The sequence below is a fragment of the Sceloporus occidentalis genome, unplaced genomic scaffold, assembly GCF_023333645.1.
Source record: "Sceloporus occidentalis isolate IW3139 unplaced genomic scaffold, rSceOcc1.0.p SCAF_89, whole genome shotgun sequence".
Classification (NCBI taxonomy): Eukaryota; Metazoa; Chordata; class Lepidosauria; order Squamata; family Phrynosomatidae; genus Sceloporus; species Sceloporus occidentalis.
This window is the reverse complement of record NW_028317069.1, coordinates 2,780,266-2,800,684: the sequence shown is the minus strand read 5'-3', so window position 1 is coordinate 2,800,684 and position 20,419 is coordinate 2,780,266. Positions and strand designations below refer to the sequence as shown.

Genomic DNA, 20,419 nt, shown 5'->3' with positions numbered 1-20,419 from the left:
CAGACCCTATTTATTATTTAACAAAGTTGAGTCCTGAATTTGAAAACTAGACTTGGTAGATTGACTTTGATTCAATTCCCTTTTTTCATTTTAAACAATCTTCCTGTTCTACCGATTTAAATCAATTTGTTAATATTAAAGGAATTGTCTACCTAGTAGTTTTTAAGAGAGTGGCAAAAAAACATTAACCGGGAGTTTTTCTCTAATAGAAATTCTTTTTTCAGGAGACAAGATCAACAAATCTGAATTTCCGATCAATCAGACGTAGAAAGCCTTGTTTCATGTAGTTAATACTTTTTTCACATAGCTACGCCTATGGACCCTTCAGAATTTTTTCCAGCCCCACAAAATACATGTCTAGAGAGAGGTATTTCTATAAAATAATTTCCTCTTTTGGTATTATCAGTATCCTTCACATGCAATTGTGAACATATTGAACATAAAATTTCTTATTCATGCGTCCTTTTATATGATTTCTGTTATGTTGAATGTCGGTACCTTTGTTTTGCTCAATAATCGTGCTGAAAACATCTCGATCTTCTTTTACGTTGTTATCCTCTGTAAAAATATCAACATTAGGCAGACGGTAAGCATCTTCTTTATGGAACTAAATCGTATTAACAATAGTAAATTTTCCTCTTACCTTAAAAATTTAAACTAAATTCTGTTTTTGTTTTTTTTTATTATTTGGATGTTCTTTTACGTTCCATTAAACCAAAAAAAATTGAAATCCATAAAATCATAATCAACGAGACATAATATAAATCTAGAACAGGTGCGTAAATCATCATTCTTCGACTTAATAATACATTCTAAGCCCCATCATCATAAGGCTGTAGTACTTTGTTTTGGATGATTTCATTTTATTTTAGCAAAGATTGTAGGTAACATGATTTCTTTTTTGCAATATGACCTAGAAGCCTTTCTTACCTGGATTTGATTTTGATAATGACTTTAGAACGTCCAGGGTGTTTGTATCTTTGTCTGTTAAAAATCAGCAAAGGTGATTTAGTGGAGAAGTGAAGAAGACAAAAAAAAAAGAATTGGAGAGAGAGAGAGAGAGAGATAGAAAGATACTTTCTAAGAATATAGCTTACCAAATAATTCCATTCCAGGTAAATAAACCTGCAAAAGTCACATTGTTTTGTTTAAGTTTAATATATGATCAATATGGAGAATTGCAGTCAGTATCAATGTTGGGTGAACCAGTTATTTTAACAAATATTTCATGGTTCTGTGTATATGAAATCTATATCTCAGCATCTCACCTGTAAATTTCCTGGTAAAGGAACATTCATTCCAAGCCCTATCATACAGGCCAGCAGAATGAATGGGATTCTCTTGTCCATCTTGACTTCTGATGAAGTAGACTATTCTTTCTTCTACGTCTCACTGCGTCTATAGTTCAACCCAATCCCAGGTCCAGTTTATATCCAAAATCTTACAAAGTTTCAACCAATCAGTAGCCAGAGTCATCAGTAAATGGATGTGACTCAAGGAGATGCTCCAGGACCATATCATGGTCGTTATATGAGAAGAATTGATGATTGTTACAGGGACAGGAGACAGCTTTAATTATAAATTATTCTCACCTGTAATGGTCCCTTTTTACTTTGGTTACAAACAAGGAGGTAATATTTATTATGTATGTTTCAATAAAAATAGTTTTTAATTGTCTGCCTGGACAGATATCGGACATTCCCTTTTTTATTTTATTGTGTCTAATTTAATTTGTACAGCTGTATGATTTTACCTCTTTAAATGTTGTAGTTGTGAAATGTTCAATTCTGCGCTATACCTGACCATCTTCATCTGTTCACTTTTTAAGACTTCTTATTATAAAGTTTTGTGGGGTTTTTTTCAAATTTCTAAAATTGAAATATAAATATGAAATGGGTTTGCCCTTAAACTAACGTGTCCACTTCCAACCATTAATAAAATAAAGCCATGTTTGTACTATCAGGAAAAGTCTAGTTCTTCTAGATATTACTTGGCAGCATTGATCATAAAATAGTTAACAGCTTTCCCTGTTCACATGCCCTTGTATAACCATTAAAAAAAAAATCTGTTTATTCTATTGAATTAACCAAAATTATCATAATTTTGGCCTGGGAATATTGGCAAAGCTTGGTTAAATTTGGTGGATAGATATTTTAGATATATTCTATTCATGCCTGTTGACTTGACTGCTGGCTGCTCTCACATAAGGATAGTCATGACCTTTAAGATACAGAATTAAGGGAGTTTGAATGGAGTGACCTTGCAGATCAATACATGTCTCTTTTATGCATGGGGAAACCCAGTCTTGGTGGGTTCTGCTAAACCGAATTATCTGAGAGTCTGCTCTAGTGACGTGACACTCGTTTTCCTGCCCACTATAAATAAGGTTGGACTGTTTCTGTTGTTTTTGTATCCCCGGCCATAATTTTTATGCAGGGAGTGGGTTTTCCCTCATCAGATTCAGATAGGCCTGAAATAGGGACATGGCTGGCTATGCTCTCTAGTTTATTTATAATTCTAAGTTGCAGAGATGAACAATGGTCTAGGTGTTTTGTTTTACTCCTTTTCTGTTCCTAATATTGTACTTTCTACAAATGGAATTTCATCTTGCATTTTACCAAACTGTGGACCTCTCTTGAAAATGGCAAATGTGATAGAGTATTGAAAAATAGGAATTATTCTACCAAAATGATTGTTGTAATGGAATGTTACGTGACACTACATCCAGTAGATGTTAAGGTATGACTAAAATGGGTTATTATAACAATCACTGTGTTGCCCTTTACGCCTGTTTGTAAATGATGAATGCGTTCAAAAAGGATTTGCATAAATGGATTATACACCTGGCGAAACAAAAGGGAAAATGAAATTATAGGATGTTAAACCTGCGATGGATTTTCACATGTGAAATATATATTATAACTAGAATGAATTTAGATGATTTAGCTTTTTTATTCTTTCTGTTTAAAGTTTATTAAAAGTTTTTTGTTTTTTTTCTGTCGAATTGATGACAGCGATATGGCAATAAGTGATTAGAAACATAACAACCATTCACAGCATTGAGATATCAACATTATAAATGAGTGTTTCTGTGTTTCATTGACTTTTTCGGTGGACGACCAGCTTGTACCAAACTAGCAGGTATGAGTACTTTGGAAACTAGCAGATGAGGCACTATCATGTCAAAGAATAAGCAGCTTAATAGGTCCACAATAAATTTATGGGGCTCCAATTAGAGCATTGCCTTTGTAAACTTTTTTTCGACTCTGGAGTAAAAAAAATATTATATGTGTCGAATGATTTAATATTCTTAAGTTCCAGTTTGTCAAAAAGATGAGCCTTTTTGGTGAAAACCTAGAGCCATCCCTGTCTTGAGGTACAACCATATGCAGCTGAACCCGTACCATAATACAAGTATGAGAAATACACTATATGGACAAAAGTATTAAGTCATCTGACAATTAAGCCAACAGGGATTTTAATGATTTCACATTAAAAATACATAGACATTAATATGTAGTTGGTTCCCTTTTGCAGCTTTAACAACATCCACTCTTCTGGGAAGGCTTTCCACAAGTGTTTCTGTGGGAATTTGTTCATCACAAAGGTGCTCGGTGGGGTTGAGGTCAGGACTCTGGACAGGCCGATTATGGTCTTCCACAGCATACTCATCCAACTATTTCATAATGGAAACTCATTCCATTCCATGATATTAATGCCAGTGGAAGGTTGTAACTCTTCAGCTATGGAAAATCTAGGAGGGATAAAGGTTCATGAACTGACTTATTGCTAGGGTGGAATCCTATTACAGTACCACGCTTGAACCCAAATATTTGTAAATGCCAACATGGCTAGGCATTTCCCTCTGCCTCCTCGTGCACAGTGTATAAGCAGCCTTGGTTTCACCGCAGACACGTGACTTAACGTGACCCTGAAACAGTTTTGTCTTCCCATGCCGGTTCACAATAGTTTAGAAAGGGCCCTCTATCATACGAGGAGACAGGAAGATGGAGTCTCATCGGGCCTCCAAGAGGCACAGGCCTAACCCTGTAGTTACTCCAGTGAGGAGAACCTTTCTGAAAACTACGAGTTCTAAGAGTCCATTATCTTTGGGGATGCTGGCCGAAACTATGGATTTTGGAACCAGGAGAGTAGCTGTGTCAGGATTCCACCCTGTCAGCCAGGATTCTGTATTCATTTTACTTCCTGTCATATAAGCGGCAGCCCCTAGAGGCCTCCTGTGTGTACACAGTACCCTGTAGGCTAAGTAGCAGACCAGCTGCCTCTGCTTACCTGGGTGTAACCCTTCTTACTCTGGAGCACCCAGACCTAATCAGTACAACCAGCTGAGCCTCGTTGACAGGACTGAGCCTGCCTGCCCTTCAGTCAGGGCCTTTGCATTGAAGTAATGGGACTGTGTTGCTCTGGCCCTGTACCTGATCCTGCTTTGTACCTGATCCTACCTTCAGCCCGTAGGTATCCGTACGCAGTGGAATCCGCACGTGGTGAATCCAGCCAGCAAAACGGTAGTGCTGGTTGCCAGCGGTCGCTATTTAAGGTGGTTTCGAGAAGTTCCTGAAGGTTAAGATATCCTATCCTTGATTAAAGAAGAAACGTCTGGGGATTTCGGCTTCTCACTCCATCCCCTGTGTGTTCCTGCCTTGTGCCCTTTCAAGTGGGCTTCCTGCCTTGTGCCCTCTCAAGTGGGCTTCCTGCTTTGTGTCCTTTCAAGTGGGCTTCCTGCCTTGTGCCCTTTCAAGTGGGCTTCCTGCCTTGTGCCCTCTCAAGTGGGCTTCCTGCTTTGTGCCCTTTCAAGTGGGCTCCCTGCCTTGTGCCCTTTCAAGTGAGCTTCCTGCCTTGTGCCCTTTCAAGTGGGCTTCTTGCCTTGTGCCCTTTCAAGTGGGCTTCCTGCCTTGTGCCCTGTCCAGAGAGCTTCTTGCCATATATACGTTTTTCTTGCTAAGAGACTTTTTAACCTGTATTTGTTTGTCCTGCCATATTATCCAATACATAGCATTACCTGGAATTCTGCCTATGGTGTATTCCTTTGTGCCTGTCTGACTTATCCTTCGTTTACTATGCATTGCTGTGTGCAGACAGAACCCCAGGTATCCCCTGTAAGGAGGCTCCTACCCAACCCGATTACCCGGGCCCTGACAAGCTGCCTCGGTGTAAAAAGTGATAAAATATTATGAAACAATTTGACTTGTCCACAACTTCTTATAATATATGACATCCCAGATAAGAAAACTAGATTTTTTTAAAACACTTGGTTAATAATAAAACAACTTATACTCGGAATAAGAGCTAAGTGTAATTTTAGAACATCTTTCTAGTGTCCAACACAGAGGTCTAGAACACGGTTGACATTCTTGGTGGAAGAAGCCAAATGGGTAATTATTTACAATGATTGTGCGTGTGCCAGCTGCAGTTTAAGGTTGATTTAAGTAAAATAGTGGAAGTGAGATGTAAATTTCCGAAGGCAGAATATAGTATTAGGGGTACTGTGCCTCCAACGCTAACAGAAGAGTGGGACTAGGAAGTATTTATTTCTGAGGATTTAAAGGCAAGCAGGTAATACAACAAAGTGGTGGGGAAAAGCAAGAAGGGTTCTGGGTTGTATACCAAGAGGAATTAGAAGCAGAAAGATAGAAGAGGTTATGCCACTTTACAGATCTTTGTAGAGTATTGTGCACAGTTCTGGAGAGAGTTCAGAGAAGGGCAGCTAAAATAATAAATAAGTGGCTTAATGGATAAAAATATATCGGGTAACAATACAGACAGACTTAAAATGTGGCATTAAGATATCGTATTGTTATAAATCAAACACTCTTATATATGTAGTCCTGGTGGCTAACATAACCCTTTGGTCTCTTGCACACCCTGCATCCCTTTCTGGTGTGTATCATTGCTCAAGCCACCTGGCTGTGTCCATTAAAGGGGAGATTACAAGTGTGAAAAGTGCCATTTTCTCCAATAATTTCCATCCAGCTCTACTCTGACCTATCTATGATTGGGTTAAACTGATGTTTCATCTCCAGGATGCTTCAATTCCCTCACTGGATCAATCTCTACCACTTCTACTAGAAGACAATTTAATGTATCCACCAAACTGACTTATATGCTTTTTGTAGAGCCCAAGTCATGAACATCTGTTCATTTGATTCTCAATAATGATAATTCTTCATACAAGTTCATGCAAGTTGCAGCTTTGAATATAAAATTGGATATTTGAGCATTACTCTGTCCAAATATATATTTTTTGATTTAATAATCTAAGACAAACACACGCCAAATATTTGTTTAAACATACTTTATTAATGAAGCAAAAGTTTACTTGAGATACCCAGTTAATCACAAACAAATCACAACAAATCAATATTAGTGTTTGATTTTTTTTATATATTGCTATTGAAGAAAAAATTGTGTGGGTCCTCTACAAAATTCTGTTGTAACAATAGCTTTCTTCTACTCCATATACTTTATTACTTTGGCACTGAAATAAATAAAAATAGAAAATGGAATTAGTGACATTTTATGTAAAAAAACCCCCACACAATTACATACTTCTTTGAAAGGGCTGGATGAGCCGTAATACTCACAGAACACGTATGTAGCATTGAACCCTTTAAATGTTTTTGTTTGATCACTACGAAACTGAATCATCATGAAATTTCCGGATGAGACCAAAGGAGCCAGGGATCTAGTGCCACAGTATGCCCCCATCAGTGGGGAGCTGCTATCTGCTCCGTTATAAACTTTCACATAGTCGTATCGGCAAAATCCGAACACACCAGACTCCAAGACAAACTCATTAAATATCAGAGAAATCTAAAGGAACAAAACAGAATACAATATAATTATGACCAAAGACAACACCTTGTATTGCAAATCAAGTTTTTAATGTCTTAAGCACAATATTATGCTTGACTTGGATTCACTGGTATTTCAAATGAAGAGAATTCATCAGCAGGAAACAGTTTCAGTAAATTCCATATGAGAAAAAGTCAGTTTTCTTACATTATAGATCATAGTAATGCATGTAGTAATGTAGCCGAAATGCTTTTGACTTGATAAAGTGAAGACTCCCAAAAGTTTGTCATTACAAAATACTGCTAGCCCAGTAAAAAAGGTATCACAAAATTCCGCAACATTCTGTTACCTTGCATGTACATCATAGACCATACCAAGTCAATATGTTACCTTATAGCCTTCAGGAGCTGTGATTTTCCAGTTGCAGTCCATATTGACTGAGTAGCCGTTGGGGTATCCAGGAGAGGTGAAGTTCTTTGTTGGTGCATAGAAAGCCCCTCCACATTGTACTAGAGCAGAAATATTTAAATAGAGACACGTTAGAGGTCATAATATGTCAGGTCACCTGCATCTAGTCGTGCTTTCTGTGTGCGTTAATTTATTTGATCATATTAGGTAAGAACATCTATATAGTTACATTGATGGAGTTACCTGAGCTGTACGTAGCTTTAAAGCCGGTGGCAGTGGTGTCACCATCACTAACAAACTCAATAAGCATCTGGGAAGTGGAAGAGATTATCGGTGGGATCAGTCCTGCACCACACGCTCTGTCCACTAACACAGGGGATGTCTTGATGGGACCGTCGTAAATTTTAATGTAGTCAGAGGCACAGTCTTGAGAGGACTGGACATCAAAGGCGTTAAACTGCAGAGAAACCTGTAAAGAAATTATAAATGGATTTGTGTCTAATTTTAGAAGTAAAGAACATGGACTATTTTGTTTTTTCTTATATCGGGCATTATTCAAGTGTAACAAGTTGGTAAATCGTGGTAGAGAAGCTCATATTAGGTTTCAAGAAATATTAGGGTTTTTCTACTACTAGGACCATGCCAACATGTGGATAAATTCAACATTAAAAGCAGTAAGTAGGTTCAAAGTATCTTAGAAATCTGAACCTTTAGTTTCAAATAAGATTTCTGACTTATAACAAAATACATTGTATGTACAATCATGTTTGTGCAATTCCACACCTGACCAGATGGGGTTCTAATTAACCAAACAGAGCTTGAGTTATTGGGATAAACAGAGGGGTAATTGGCTGAGGTCACAGTCCCACTGGCCTTATTGAGCAATGTTCCCCAAACACCTGAAAAAGCAAAAAACAAATTGTTTAGCATACATAGAGTGACATTTTGGTGTATTTATCTCATGTGGACTCTAGCTAGACATTCACAGCCATTGTGTACTCACCACACTCATACAGTCTGTTAATTTTTGAAACATCCAGAGGACTCAATCCACTTCTTTGTCCAATGGGTACGGATGGATCAGGCTTGGGTATGATAGTAGCTTGTCCCGATGTGTTACTGAAAGCAGTACTGAGACAAAAGAGAGCATAAAGTGTCTTAAGGGTCTAAAAATGGGATAAGTAGGGGGCATGATGGTCAACCACATTCTACAGCATATTATTCCATTGAGCCTTATCTTTAAAATGTGAATTGCTTGGGAGTTCAATGGAACAATATGCTTCAGACAATAGGTACACCACATGGCGACCACCAGTACTTTTTTAATAGTCAAACACATACAGTTTGGTTTATTACCTGGGATAATGCATCACTGAGCCGTAGTCATATTCTAGACCCAGGTTATTGGAATCTTCTTTTTTGAAGTTGATCAAGTTTTCTGCGACAAGATATAGAATTTAATGTGTGTTTCCAAGGCAACCAGTGGAGCAATCTGTCTGGTAAATGGATGCAGCATTACAGAGCTTAATGGGTATGTATTCCAGCATTGTTACCTGATGAGATGTACTGAGTCATGACAGTCACGTAGCCATCACGGTCACTCCTTGACTGCTCGTGGTAAAAGCCGAGGTTATGGTTCAGCTCGTGTTGAATGGTCCCTCTGGACAAGCAACCATCATTAAGATACGTTGTCTGGCCACCTCCAATTCTGCCCACATAGGCGCCACAGCTAGAAAAACAAAAAATGGACAGTGAGGAGTGATTACTTGCACAGTGGTACAGGTGTTTCCTAAACAATAATCAAATTATTATATTTTAATTTGGAAATGTAATGATTTTACATCAAAATGCTTCAAAATGTGTGAATGATGTACTAAAATACTATATTTTTTAGATGTTTACATTAAATTCTTCACATTGGGTATGAGCAACACTATAAGACTGTGATAATACTCATATTTAAACAAAGGGAAGAATGCACTCAACGTCTGTGAATATGGAACCTTGCAATATAATTCCATTTAATCAGAGCATTTACTAAATTAGTTTATATATATTACGTAGCTCTTACCCCCCTGCTTTCACAATGTTGAGGTAGTTACTCTGGGTTGACCGAGGAACAAAACGCACGCAGGTCAAGGTTTCGTACTCTTGCATGGAGCTCCGAAACAAAGCCATCTCCTGCTCAGCTGGGGAGAAGGTAGTGAGCTTCATCAGTAAATTAATTTGAAATATACATGATTTATATCATCTAGGGGAAAATAAATCAACTTACTGTAATCAGGGGAAAGGTTATAAGCCACAACAACTGTCCCATCTGCAGATTTTGGCCAAAGGCAGCCTTTACACTTAGTTGCACTTCGACCACGGGGGCTTATGAGGATGTCTCCCTCGACCATCGGCTCCTTAATGCCTGGAAGAAGCACGGGGAAAGAAAAGCCCATCACCTTTGACTCTATTCACTTTACCCTCTCTTACATAGATCTTTATCCTTATGTGACTACAGACCCTATTTATTATTTAACAAAGTTGAGTCCTGAATTTGAAAACTAGACTTGGTAGATTGACTTTGATTCAATTCCCTTTTTTCATTTTAAACAATCTTCCTGTTCTACCGATTTAAATCAATTTGTTAATATTAAAGGAATTGTCTACCTAGTAGTTTTTAAGAGAGTGGCAAAAAAACATTAACCGGGAGTTTTTCTCTAATAGAAATTCTTTTTTCAGGAGACAAGATCAACAAATCTGAATTTCCGATCAATCAGACGTAGAAAGCCTTGTTTCATGTAGTTAATACTTTTTTCACATAGATACGCCTATGGACCCTTCAGAATTTTTTCCAGCCCCACAAAATACATGTCTAGAGAGAGGTATTTCTATAATATAATTTCCTCTTTTGGTATTATCAGTATCCTTCACATGCAATTGTGAACATATTGAACATAAAATTTCTTATTCATGCGTCCTTTTATATGATTTCTGTTATGTTGAATGTCGGTACCTTTGTTTTGCTCAATAATCGTACTGAAAACATCTCGATCTTCTTTTACGTTGTTATCCTCTGTAAAAATATCAACATTAGGCAGACGGTAAGCATCTTCTTTATGGAACTAAATCGTATTAACAATAGTAAATTTTCCTCTTACCTTAAAAATTGAAACTAAATTCTGTTTTTTTTTTTATTATTTGGATGTTCTTTTATGTTCCATTAAACCAAATAAAATTGAAATCCATAAAATCATAATCAACGAGACATAATATAAATCTAGAACAGGTGCGTAAATCATCATTCTTCTATTTAATAATACATTCTAAGCCCCATCATCATAAGGCTGTAGTACTTTGTTTTGGATGATTTCATTTTATTTTAGCAAAGATTGTAGGTAACATGATTTCTTTTTTGCAATATGACCTAGAAGCCTTTCTTACCTGGATTTGATTTTGATAATGACTTTAGAACGTCCAGGGTGTTTGTATCTTTGTCTGTTAAAAATCAGCAAAGGTGATTTAGTGGAGAAGTGAAGAAGACAAAAAAAAAAGAATTGGAGAGAGAGAGAGATAGAAAGATACTTTCTAAGAATATAGCTTACCAAATAATTCCATTCCAGGTAAATAAACCTGCAAAAGTCACATTGTTTTGTTTAAGTTTAATATATGATCAATATGGAGAATTGCAGTCAGTATCAATGTTGGGTGAACCAGTTATTTTAACAAATATTTCATGGTTCTGTGTATATGAAATCTATATCTCAGCATCTCACCTGTAAATTTCCTGGTAAAGGAACATTCATTCCAAGCCCTATCATACAGGCCAGCAGAATGAATGGGATTCTCTTGTCCATCTTGACTTATGATGAAGTAGACTATTCTTCTTCTACGTCTCACTGCGTCTATAGTTCAACCGAATCCCAGGTCCAGTTTATATCCAAAATCTTACAAAGTTTCAACCAATCAGTAGCCAGAGTCATCAGTAAATGGATGTGACTCAAGGAGATGCTCCAGGACCATATCATGGTCGTTATATGAGAAGAATTGTTTATTCTGTGACTTGTCGATTGTTACAGTGACAGAAAACAGCTTTAATTATAAATTATCCTCACATGTGCTGTTCGGACCCTTTAACTTTGGTTACAAACAAGAAAAAATATATAATGAATATACAGGGATTTCCGTACATTTTCTGATTTACTTTCTGGACATGTATTGGACATTTCCTTTTAATTTTGTTGTTTCTTTCATATAATTTGTACAGCTATTTTGTTCATGCCTTTATAATTTATACTTGTGAAAAATGTTTATTTACCCTATACATTGCATTTTGTTTCCTTGGCTCCTTCCACTTTCTAAGACTTCTGATTGCAAATGTTTTTTTTATTTGAAATATATAATTGTACATATGTACCATAAACCATAATGGAAAAGGCATAAGATTTTTGAATCCATGTGATATGTCCTCCAGGCTTGCATCGGCAAAGCCTTTTTAAAGAACCCACGCTCATCAGATTGGCCATGAAGTGGGCAACAATCATCACCAGCCATCTTCCAGTGAGAAAGAGACTCATCTAGGTCGTCCACAAAACGCTTCTCCCAGACCAGCTCCTCTTGGGACTTTAGCCCAAGATAGCTACCTCTATGCTTTGTACGGACAGTATTTCAGTTTCAATTGCATACTTTTATTTGCACCATATTAAAATATGAATCTGCAATAATTTTAATTTCAGCTTTCTGCATTATTTTTTAGCCCCATTGGTGGGTATATTGTCCAATTATGTATAATGCCTAGAACTATCCTTATGGTTTACTGTGAGCTGTGAGCCTCGATTAGGGAGAATGCCTTATCTTCCTTGAGCACTCCAGGGAGCTGTGTGCAATGAGCCCAAATTTAAAATGTTCGGTGGTTTGGATCTTCATAATGCACAACAGCATCTGTGTGTTAAAATTAAAACCCAGCTAGAGGTCTATGCGTGATGTACCAGCAGACAACATATTTTGAAACCATTTAATTTTTTGTACAATTCAAACTGAATAATTAATGTGAATTGTAAAGCACTCCAGGTTGTGGCCTCGCAATCTCTGGCTCTCTTTATATTTTTCCTGAAAATTGTTACTCTTAACCAGATGTTCATGTCTACCTACAAAGAAGATTCCTCAAGATACTCCCTTGGTTGCTTGTTCCATCTGCCTTGGGGTGGTTTTTAGCAAGCCTACATTGAGCCAAGTTGAAGACAATCTTCTAAACATAATTTTTTCATCGTCTCTCTGTATAGAAACATGCAACGTATAAGAAGCAGTGATGATGGATTCAGTAGTTTGAGCGTAGAGCCAAAACACCATCGATGATGGTACCAACTGAAACTGATCCTCTGGCATTTACAATGGAATCCAATAATCATAATAATTATGTTGCGTGTGATTTTGTTTTTTCGATGGCATCTTTAAAAGCAGCTAATAGTTAGTAACATAATTACAAATTATATCGGGACCTTTATGCTTTTAGTTCTATATTTTGTTAAGTGGAATAATCTGTAAATAAATGGATATGATTGGGGTTTTTCTACACCCTTTGTGTTTAATATCCGCATATAGCAACAAAGTCTGCCATATTTTCTTTATTATTTATACAATGATTATTGTTGTGTCGTTTGTGTCAGAAGCGACAGCACGAAATTCTGCGTGATCCCTAGGAGGAAGGCAGACTATTTTGCAATAATTTAAGTTAATTATACACTTGATGCTTCTTTTTTCTGGGATAGCTTTGGGCAGGAACAGTCCTAGAAATGATGGTCTTCACTCAACAAACCATGTAAAGCTTAATTGGCTTTAATGGAGGTGAAAAACACATGGTTTGCAATTCTACAGTCAAAGTCTCTTGGGTGGAATCCAACATGATAACATTGGGTAGATATTCCAGCAATCAAAAAGTAGTTCTAGAAAACAAATCAGCAGTTGGCAGTACAGATTCCGATACAAAACACATTGGATTGTTTTGCACCTAATAAATACATGAATATATAAATTATGCTTTTTGGCAGAGCATAATTGGGGAGCGTAAGAAATACGGGTATAAAGTGGTGAGCCATTGGATGAGACATCGGGAATGGGTAGAGCTCATAACATAATATGTAGTGCTCTAAGAAAGATAGGCTCTTTAAACGCAATCCACTCATACACGAAGCAGAGCTAAATCTACGCTATGGTACACAACTCTTGAAGAAAATGTTACCAGAATCTAAGTGGCTCCTAACTTTTTTGCAATTTTATGCTGCGCTCTATGGAAACATGTTATTACTGCCAAAGAATATCACACTGGCTTATAAAATTCAACATAAATCTACAGAAAGTTCCCTTTTGTTCTAACATGTCAGCTCATACTTTTTTGTAAGATGCTTTTTACAGTAGCCTTTTCCTTTGTGCCCCTTTTGATGCGTGATGAGGTTGGAGATGATGCTGAAACATTTGCCACACTCGTTACAAGAATACGGTCTCTCTCCCGTGTGCGTCCTCTGATGCTTAACAAGATCCGACCCGTTGCTAAAACTGTTTCCACAGTCCATGCAGGTATAGGGCCTTTCGCCGGTATGTAACCTTCGATGTATAACGAGGTGAGAGTTACAAGTAAATCTTTTGCCGCAGTCCTCGCACGCATATGGTCTTTCTCCGGTATGCACTCTCTGATGCCTAACCAGTGTTGTGCTAATGCTAAATCTTTTACCACACTCGTTACAAGCATACGGTTTCTCTCCGGTGTGGACCCGCTGATGCCTTATAAGACTGGAGCTAAAGCTGAAACACTTTCCGCAGTCCTGGCAAGAATATGGCTTCATTCCAGTGTGAATGATTTGGTGTTTAAGAAGAGTTGAACTACTGACAAAACTACTCCCACACTCACTACAGATATGAGACTTCTCTCCACTGTGGCCGGAGTGTGATTTTGGTACAGAAGAAGTGATGACAAAACTTTTTCCACTTTCTGTAACAGCATAAGCTACTTCCCCATGTTGACTTCCCCCTAAAGAAGAACTGTTTCTGGAACTGTTTACTTCAGAACAGGCAAAAATACTGCAACTTTCCCCATATTCTGAAAGCCCACATGGTCTTTCTTCTGCATGGATTCTTTGGTTGCGCTCCAACCTTAAACTACCAGAGTTCTTTTGGTGGTGACCTTGGTATGTATCTTCAATCTGCATTGTGGTCTTTTTTGGTAGAGACTCAACACATTTCTTCATTGGGGTACCAAGCTCCTTGCCATTATAAATCTTAGCTTGCAGCCTTTTGTGAATTTTTATAGGAGTAATGTTTTGTTTTATACATTGTTCAAAAACAGGTACCCTTGACATGTCTTTATATTGAGCAAAAAGTAGATTTTGATTGTTCGATGACAACGGTTCTTCATTCTTCTTTCCAGTATGCTTCATGGGTTTGCCTTTTGTGGCCGTGCTCCAACTTTTTTTGCCACCATGAGCCTGAGCAGGTTGATCTTGTATATTCTGTATGTTGCATTCTTTAGTATTATCTACATGATAGGAAGAAGAAATAAAACCAAAAAATCAACCCAAAACACAAGTGACATTGCTTTTTTCAATATTTATATACTGTGAGGCTGTAAACCCCAGGGAGATGATTATTTGGGTAAAGGTGCTATGTGGATCATAAATATGGGTCCCTGGGGTGGAGCAATTGGAGAGCAGGGTGGGCCAATGCTCCATTCCCCCATTCTGTGGAAAATCAATGCCAGCTTTTCCAGGAGGCTAGAAGTCTGCAGGATCCCATCCGGGATTGCTATGAGGCCTGCATCAGACACAGGTGCTGGGCATTAAACCCCCCCTGGCACCTGATAATCAGAGAGACTGTTGGAGGAAGAGGAAGTTTCCCTGAGCTCCCAGGGCAAGGAGAGGCCCTGAAGAAGACCATCCCTGAGCCAAGTGAGGCAATACCTGCTTGGACCTTTTGTGTGCTGTCTGGGGAAGGTTTTCCAGAGCCTGTCTTAGCTGGGCCTGGCTGGGAGGTCAAGTTAGTGGGTTATTAGGCTGGCCAATCAGGTTGTTTCTTTTTATGATTAGGTTTTGTGTTTTTGTGTTTGAACAGTTAAAAACAAAGCACTGTTTTTGCTACAAGCTGGTGTTCCTGACTCTGATTGCCCTAGATGACTGTGCTTAAAACCCCTAACTGTGACATTTATGGTCCTCATGCTACAGGGTTTGTCATAATATGAAAGCAAATGGACACCCTACCCATCATCCCTATATTAATTTTTTCTCTTAAGGATAAAAAGTATCTTTAACAGAAACCTCCCGAGAGGGATCTTTCCTTTCTTACCCCAATTGAGGGCTTGGGTATGTTTCTCATTGGTGTAAAATGTTTTCTTTTGATCTCCTGACAGCGCTCTTTTCTCCTCTGTGTGTATTACATCATAAGATGATTTTGGTACCTGAAATCAACATCACAGCCTGGTCACGATTTATGCTATTGACATTTTGAATATATTTTCAAAGATGCATACCATGATGGAGATCTATGGGTGAAAGATGAATTACCAATCAGCCAGGCATTATTGAGCATATAGGTCTTTAACCTAATAAAAAATAAAGATTACTATTCATTAAAAAATATGAAACCCCTTTGAATATCATATTGATGTGGAGCTGCCATGTTCTAAAAATATTCATATGAAAGATTGGTAAGGATAGTTTCAGATTGCAATATATTGGCATAATATTGGAACAAAATGAATAATTAAACATGTAACATATTGTTAGATTTAATATTTTTTTAAATAATAGCATTGTCAAATGAAACACTAAGTGTAAATTAAGGTGATAAGTTTTATGGGAAGGTATTTGCTGGGTGATTATTCATTACCTGGTGTCCTGAATCCCTCCTCATACCCGTTTACACTCATGATGAATAAACATAACATTTTTTGAGATTAGAGTAAATAAAATTATCAATGTTACTATATAAAGTGTCAGGACAATAGTTGGTGGACTATTATGGTATTCTCCAACCTAGTAAATAAATAGTGGTGTCTTCACCTTTCGAGACATAAGCTGGATTATCTGAGATGCATGTCCAATGATCTTCTCTATAAGAAGCTTATCATTTATTTTGGCGACTTCTGTTAAAAAGGAACACCTTGATTCTCCAATACAGTCTTCAGGGTCGACCTACAGGAGAAAATAAAGCCTTTCTGTACAAATAATTTGTACATCGCCTATGATCGCCTATGATATCAAATATGTTTTCATATTTGATATCATAGAACAAACCTACCATTCATACCCAACTAACCTATGTCTAAAATGGTTCAACAATGTGGTACAAATGGTACAAATTGTGGTAAGAATTACATTGTCAAAGTGATCTGCTGGTAGGCAGATATAAGAACCCAACCCTAGATATAGAACATAATAATAACTATAAAAAAAGATACAGCAACCTCTAGCTCTTAGGTATTTCATTAGTCAGTGATGGGTTTGATAAGGAGTTATTGTAACTCATTAGCTACAAGTGATCAGGATTTTGCATGCATTTGGAATACATGAAGTAGAGGAGCTTATGGTACCAATTCCTTAAGATAAAGAGTGTTACATTCCTGAAAGTACAATATTCTATTATATATACTCAAATGGTCCCTCCTAAAATCAACACCTCTCCGGTCAATAATTGAATGATTGCGATGGCATGTTTGACGATCTTCTCTGACAGTATCTCCATTACACTGGTGTGTAGTACCACCACCGAACTTAGTGTTTTAGGTGAGTAATCTCAGCATAGTCAACTGGAAGAAGGTCACTATATGGCCTGTAAATAGAAGAACAATTATACATTTACCATAGCAGCCACTGAAAGACTCATGCCGATTAAGCTACTCGATTGTTGGCTTTGGCAACAAAAAAAATAATCAGTTTTTAACCCCTTAATGACAAAGCCCATACATGTAAGGCTCAAAATGCATTGTTTTCAATGGATTTAGGGACCACCCATTGTCCTTAAGGGGTTAAGCACTGCACCAGAATCAATTTCAAGTAAGTTCACCAAACAAACCCTTAAAGAGGACATTTAAGAATATGCCATTACCACTTATTCTGGTTATTATTCTTCACAGATGCACCCACGACAAGAAACATCTATGTATACTTTAGCATCCATAGTATATAAGAAAGGAATGTGTCTATAAAGATCAATATAGAAGGGCACAAAAGTAAAAAAACTCCAACTTTCAGATGTACAGAATACTTAAAAAATCAATGTTTAGTATGTATGTTTAGTATATATGTATGCAGTCAACCTCAACTGGATTTAAATGCTGTGGTGGAACCTTAAGAAAGCTATGCATATACAAATGCTCACAAACCTCAAACTGAAACAATGTTGTAAAGAAACGCGGGCTAAAATTCCTCTACAACAATGTGAGTGACTGATAAAGGCACACAGAAAACGATTACTTCAAGTTATTGCTGCTAAAGGTTTTTCTGCAAGCTATTGAATCACAAGGTGTACTTAGTATTTCACACATGGCTTCTCTATTTTGGCTTTATTTTTGTGGAAAAAATCCTGACAAGGTGTAATATGTCATGTGTTGTTGCGTTTACCTAATGTTTAGACCTACAAAGTAACAGATGATTGTTATTATGTAAAACCATACAATTCAAAGAGAGTGCACTTTCTTTTTCACAAGACTGTGTGTGTCTATATATATATATATATATATATATATATGCGGTTGTGTGTTCCAAAACTTGTTGACAGTATGGAACTTAATTAATAATAACAAAAACAAAAAATAAAAAAATTCTAGCACTAATTGTATCAATTAACTTGCAATCTAATGTTAATTTACAATGTATCTGTGTGAATATTAAATTGATAAAAAAGTTACGTCTCTCATGTATATGAAAATCCTAGATTTTATTTGTTATATTTGTAATAAGGAACCTAATGAACCATATTAAAGGACATGCTTCTCAGGCTACTCAACACACCGTGTCTTCTTGATGATTACTGTATATGACCCATCAGCCATGTTAAAACAGATCACATCACGTCAAAGGTAAATACACAGCTCCTACCTCCAGCTCCTGAGCCCTTTGTGTCTATATGTATGTGAATGGAGGACCCTGGGAGCTAATAAAGAGCAAAGCATTCTGGTACATGTAGTCCTTGTCTATGTAACAGCAAAGCGCACAGGAAGTATAAAAAACTACAACTCCCATGATGTCATGCAGGAATGTCAGATCGTGACTGACAGGGCTTTCAGCCAATAAATGCAGTCAGAGAGCACAGGGCTGCTATTTGGGCAGGGTATAAAATAGATTATGTGTGTTAACCCCTTCTTTACTGAAGGTGTTTTATGCCCAAAAAAATTAGACTTTTTCAGCATTTTTAACCATGATTCTCCTTTTTTATTTTTTGTGCATGGAACGTCATGAAATGTTTAAGGGGTTAATGATGTTTAGTAAAAAAATTGGCCTTAACCGATCTGAAATTGCTACATGCACATTTTTGAGGGACAGAGGTAGAGCAGGACTCTACAATACCTCTAATTTCCATGTTTTATTTGTTTCAGTGCCCAACTAATAAAATACTAAACACAATGCTTAAAAAAACAACACTAAAAACAACATTGCATATTTAAATTTTGTTTTAACAATAATTAAAATCAATTGTGGTTGGATCTTGAAGAAAACTAAATGTTTTAACAATGAAATGTTTCAAAATATTTGTATTGTTCTGTAGTATAGAAGATTTCTTAAGGGAGTTGTGGAGTTAGGATATTAATAGTAGGTTTTGTGAAACTATTTTTTTTTCAGTTCATAAAGTTATAAAAGATTAAAAATGATCACATTTTAAAAAAGCTATTATGTAGTATCAAGATTCTTTTGAGGATCCATAACAGAGTTAAATAAAAGGAGGTTACAATAAAAAAAGTGAAATCTTCAATAAGTACGTGTAGATAACAAATACATTATTTTTTGTTTTGCTATTCGTTAGACCTTCTATCTACTCGGTCCAGTACATTCTAGACACAAGGAACGGGTCTCTTGTGGGAAATCTACCATGTCTGGTCCAAGTCTGTTCTTGAAGGAACCACCTGGACTCCCTACTTTTTTATTATTTGACAATAACTCCTGAGTCCAGAAAACTTGTTGGAACTTCCTACTTCGGCAGAAAGTAGTATCCACTACTTGAGGGCATTATTGTTAATGTAAGTTGCGTAGAGCTTAAAAAGTCCAGCAGATACATGGCAATAAAAGTTATATAATTATATATATATATATTAATACATATATTCATATCAAAAACCTCAACATAGGATATCTGAGATTTTATAATCTTAATATAATAATTTTCTTGCTCTAAAGTTAATTTTGATTTCTTCATTTTTTTTCCAAACCACATTTTTCTGTTGTTTAGGAAAAAATAATTAAGAAAGTTATAAAAAATAACACCAAAACACACACAAGAACAACACACAGTTACACTTGCCAGATGAACATCAAGTGCTTCTTATCGACAAACAAGTTACGGTGCTAAAAATAGCTTTATGTAATTTGCTGTTTCCGTTGATTAAGCTTAGAGAACTAAGAGTATGAAAAATTGAAGTTATGATGGTCAGAACAGGTGGCCAGTTAGGGTCAGTTTCTTTAAAAATTGTTAGAATCAAAACAATTAAGGAAAGTAAATTAAGAACCAAAATCGAGATTAATGTTTTCACAGCACGGCTGTGGGCTTCTTTACTGGGGCTTCTAGAACCTTCAGCATTAAGCTCCATGTGTTTCATGTGTCTATAGAGACTGATAACGATGGTTAACCCAGACATCCAACAAATGCTTGACCCAAGAACGTAGCTAATAATATAAATCAGATACGACAAAGATATATTTACATAAGGTCTAGTAGGAAATACATTGTCTTCACCGGAGGTATTAAGAGTCTGACTTGATGACAGTGGTAACGAGTCTTCATCTAAATCCAAAATCACGGTAACAGTCACTAAAACGGATCCGACAACAGATGATATGAGTAGCCATGGAAGCATCTTGTGGAAGGTTCTTTGTAAATAGATATACATCACCCTGTTGATTTTGACAATTTTTAAGCAAAAGTGAACACAAAGCCAGCTGCAAAACCATAGGTTACATGACATTACAGTCCTATAAATTGCAACAGATGGCTTTAGAGCTTTCTCGCGATATAA

At 36.8% G+C, this 20,419-nt stretch overlaps 1 protein-coding gene across 1 annotated transcript; it reads right to left on the bottom strand.

Annotated features, from left to right (window-relative positions):
• Positions 1-412: 412 nt before the first annotated feature.
• LOC149284706 (embryonic protein UVS.2-like) lies at positions 413-11,063 on the bottom strand. Its single transcript, XM_089496325.1, has 13 exons — positions 10,983-11,063; positions 10,223-10,331; positions 9,497-9,634; positions 9,293-9,410; positions 8,775-8,950; positions 8,575-8,659; positions 8,225-8,349; positions 8,005-8,120; positions 7,465-7,690; positions 7,204-7,322; positions 6,568-6,831; positions 2,787-2,843; positions 413-607 (listed from the first exon to the last, which is right to left on the bottom strand). Exons 1-13 carry the CDS (start codon positions 11,061-11,063, stop codon positions 413-415), a joined length of 1,809 nt encoding a protein of 602 aa, XP_089352451.1.
• Positions 11,064-20,419: the final 9,356 nt, after the last annotated feature.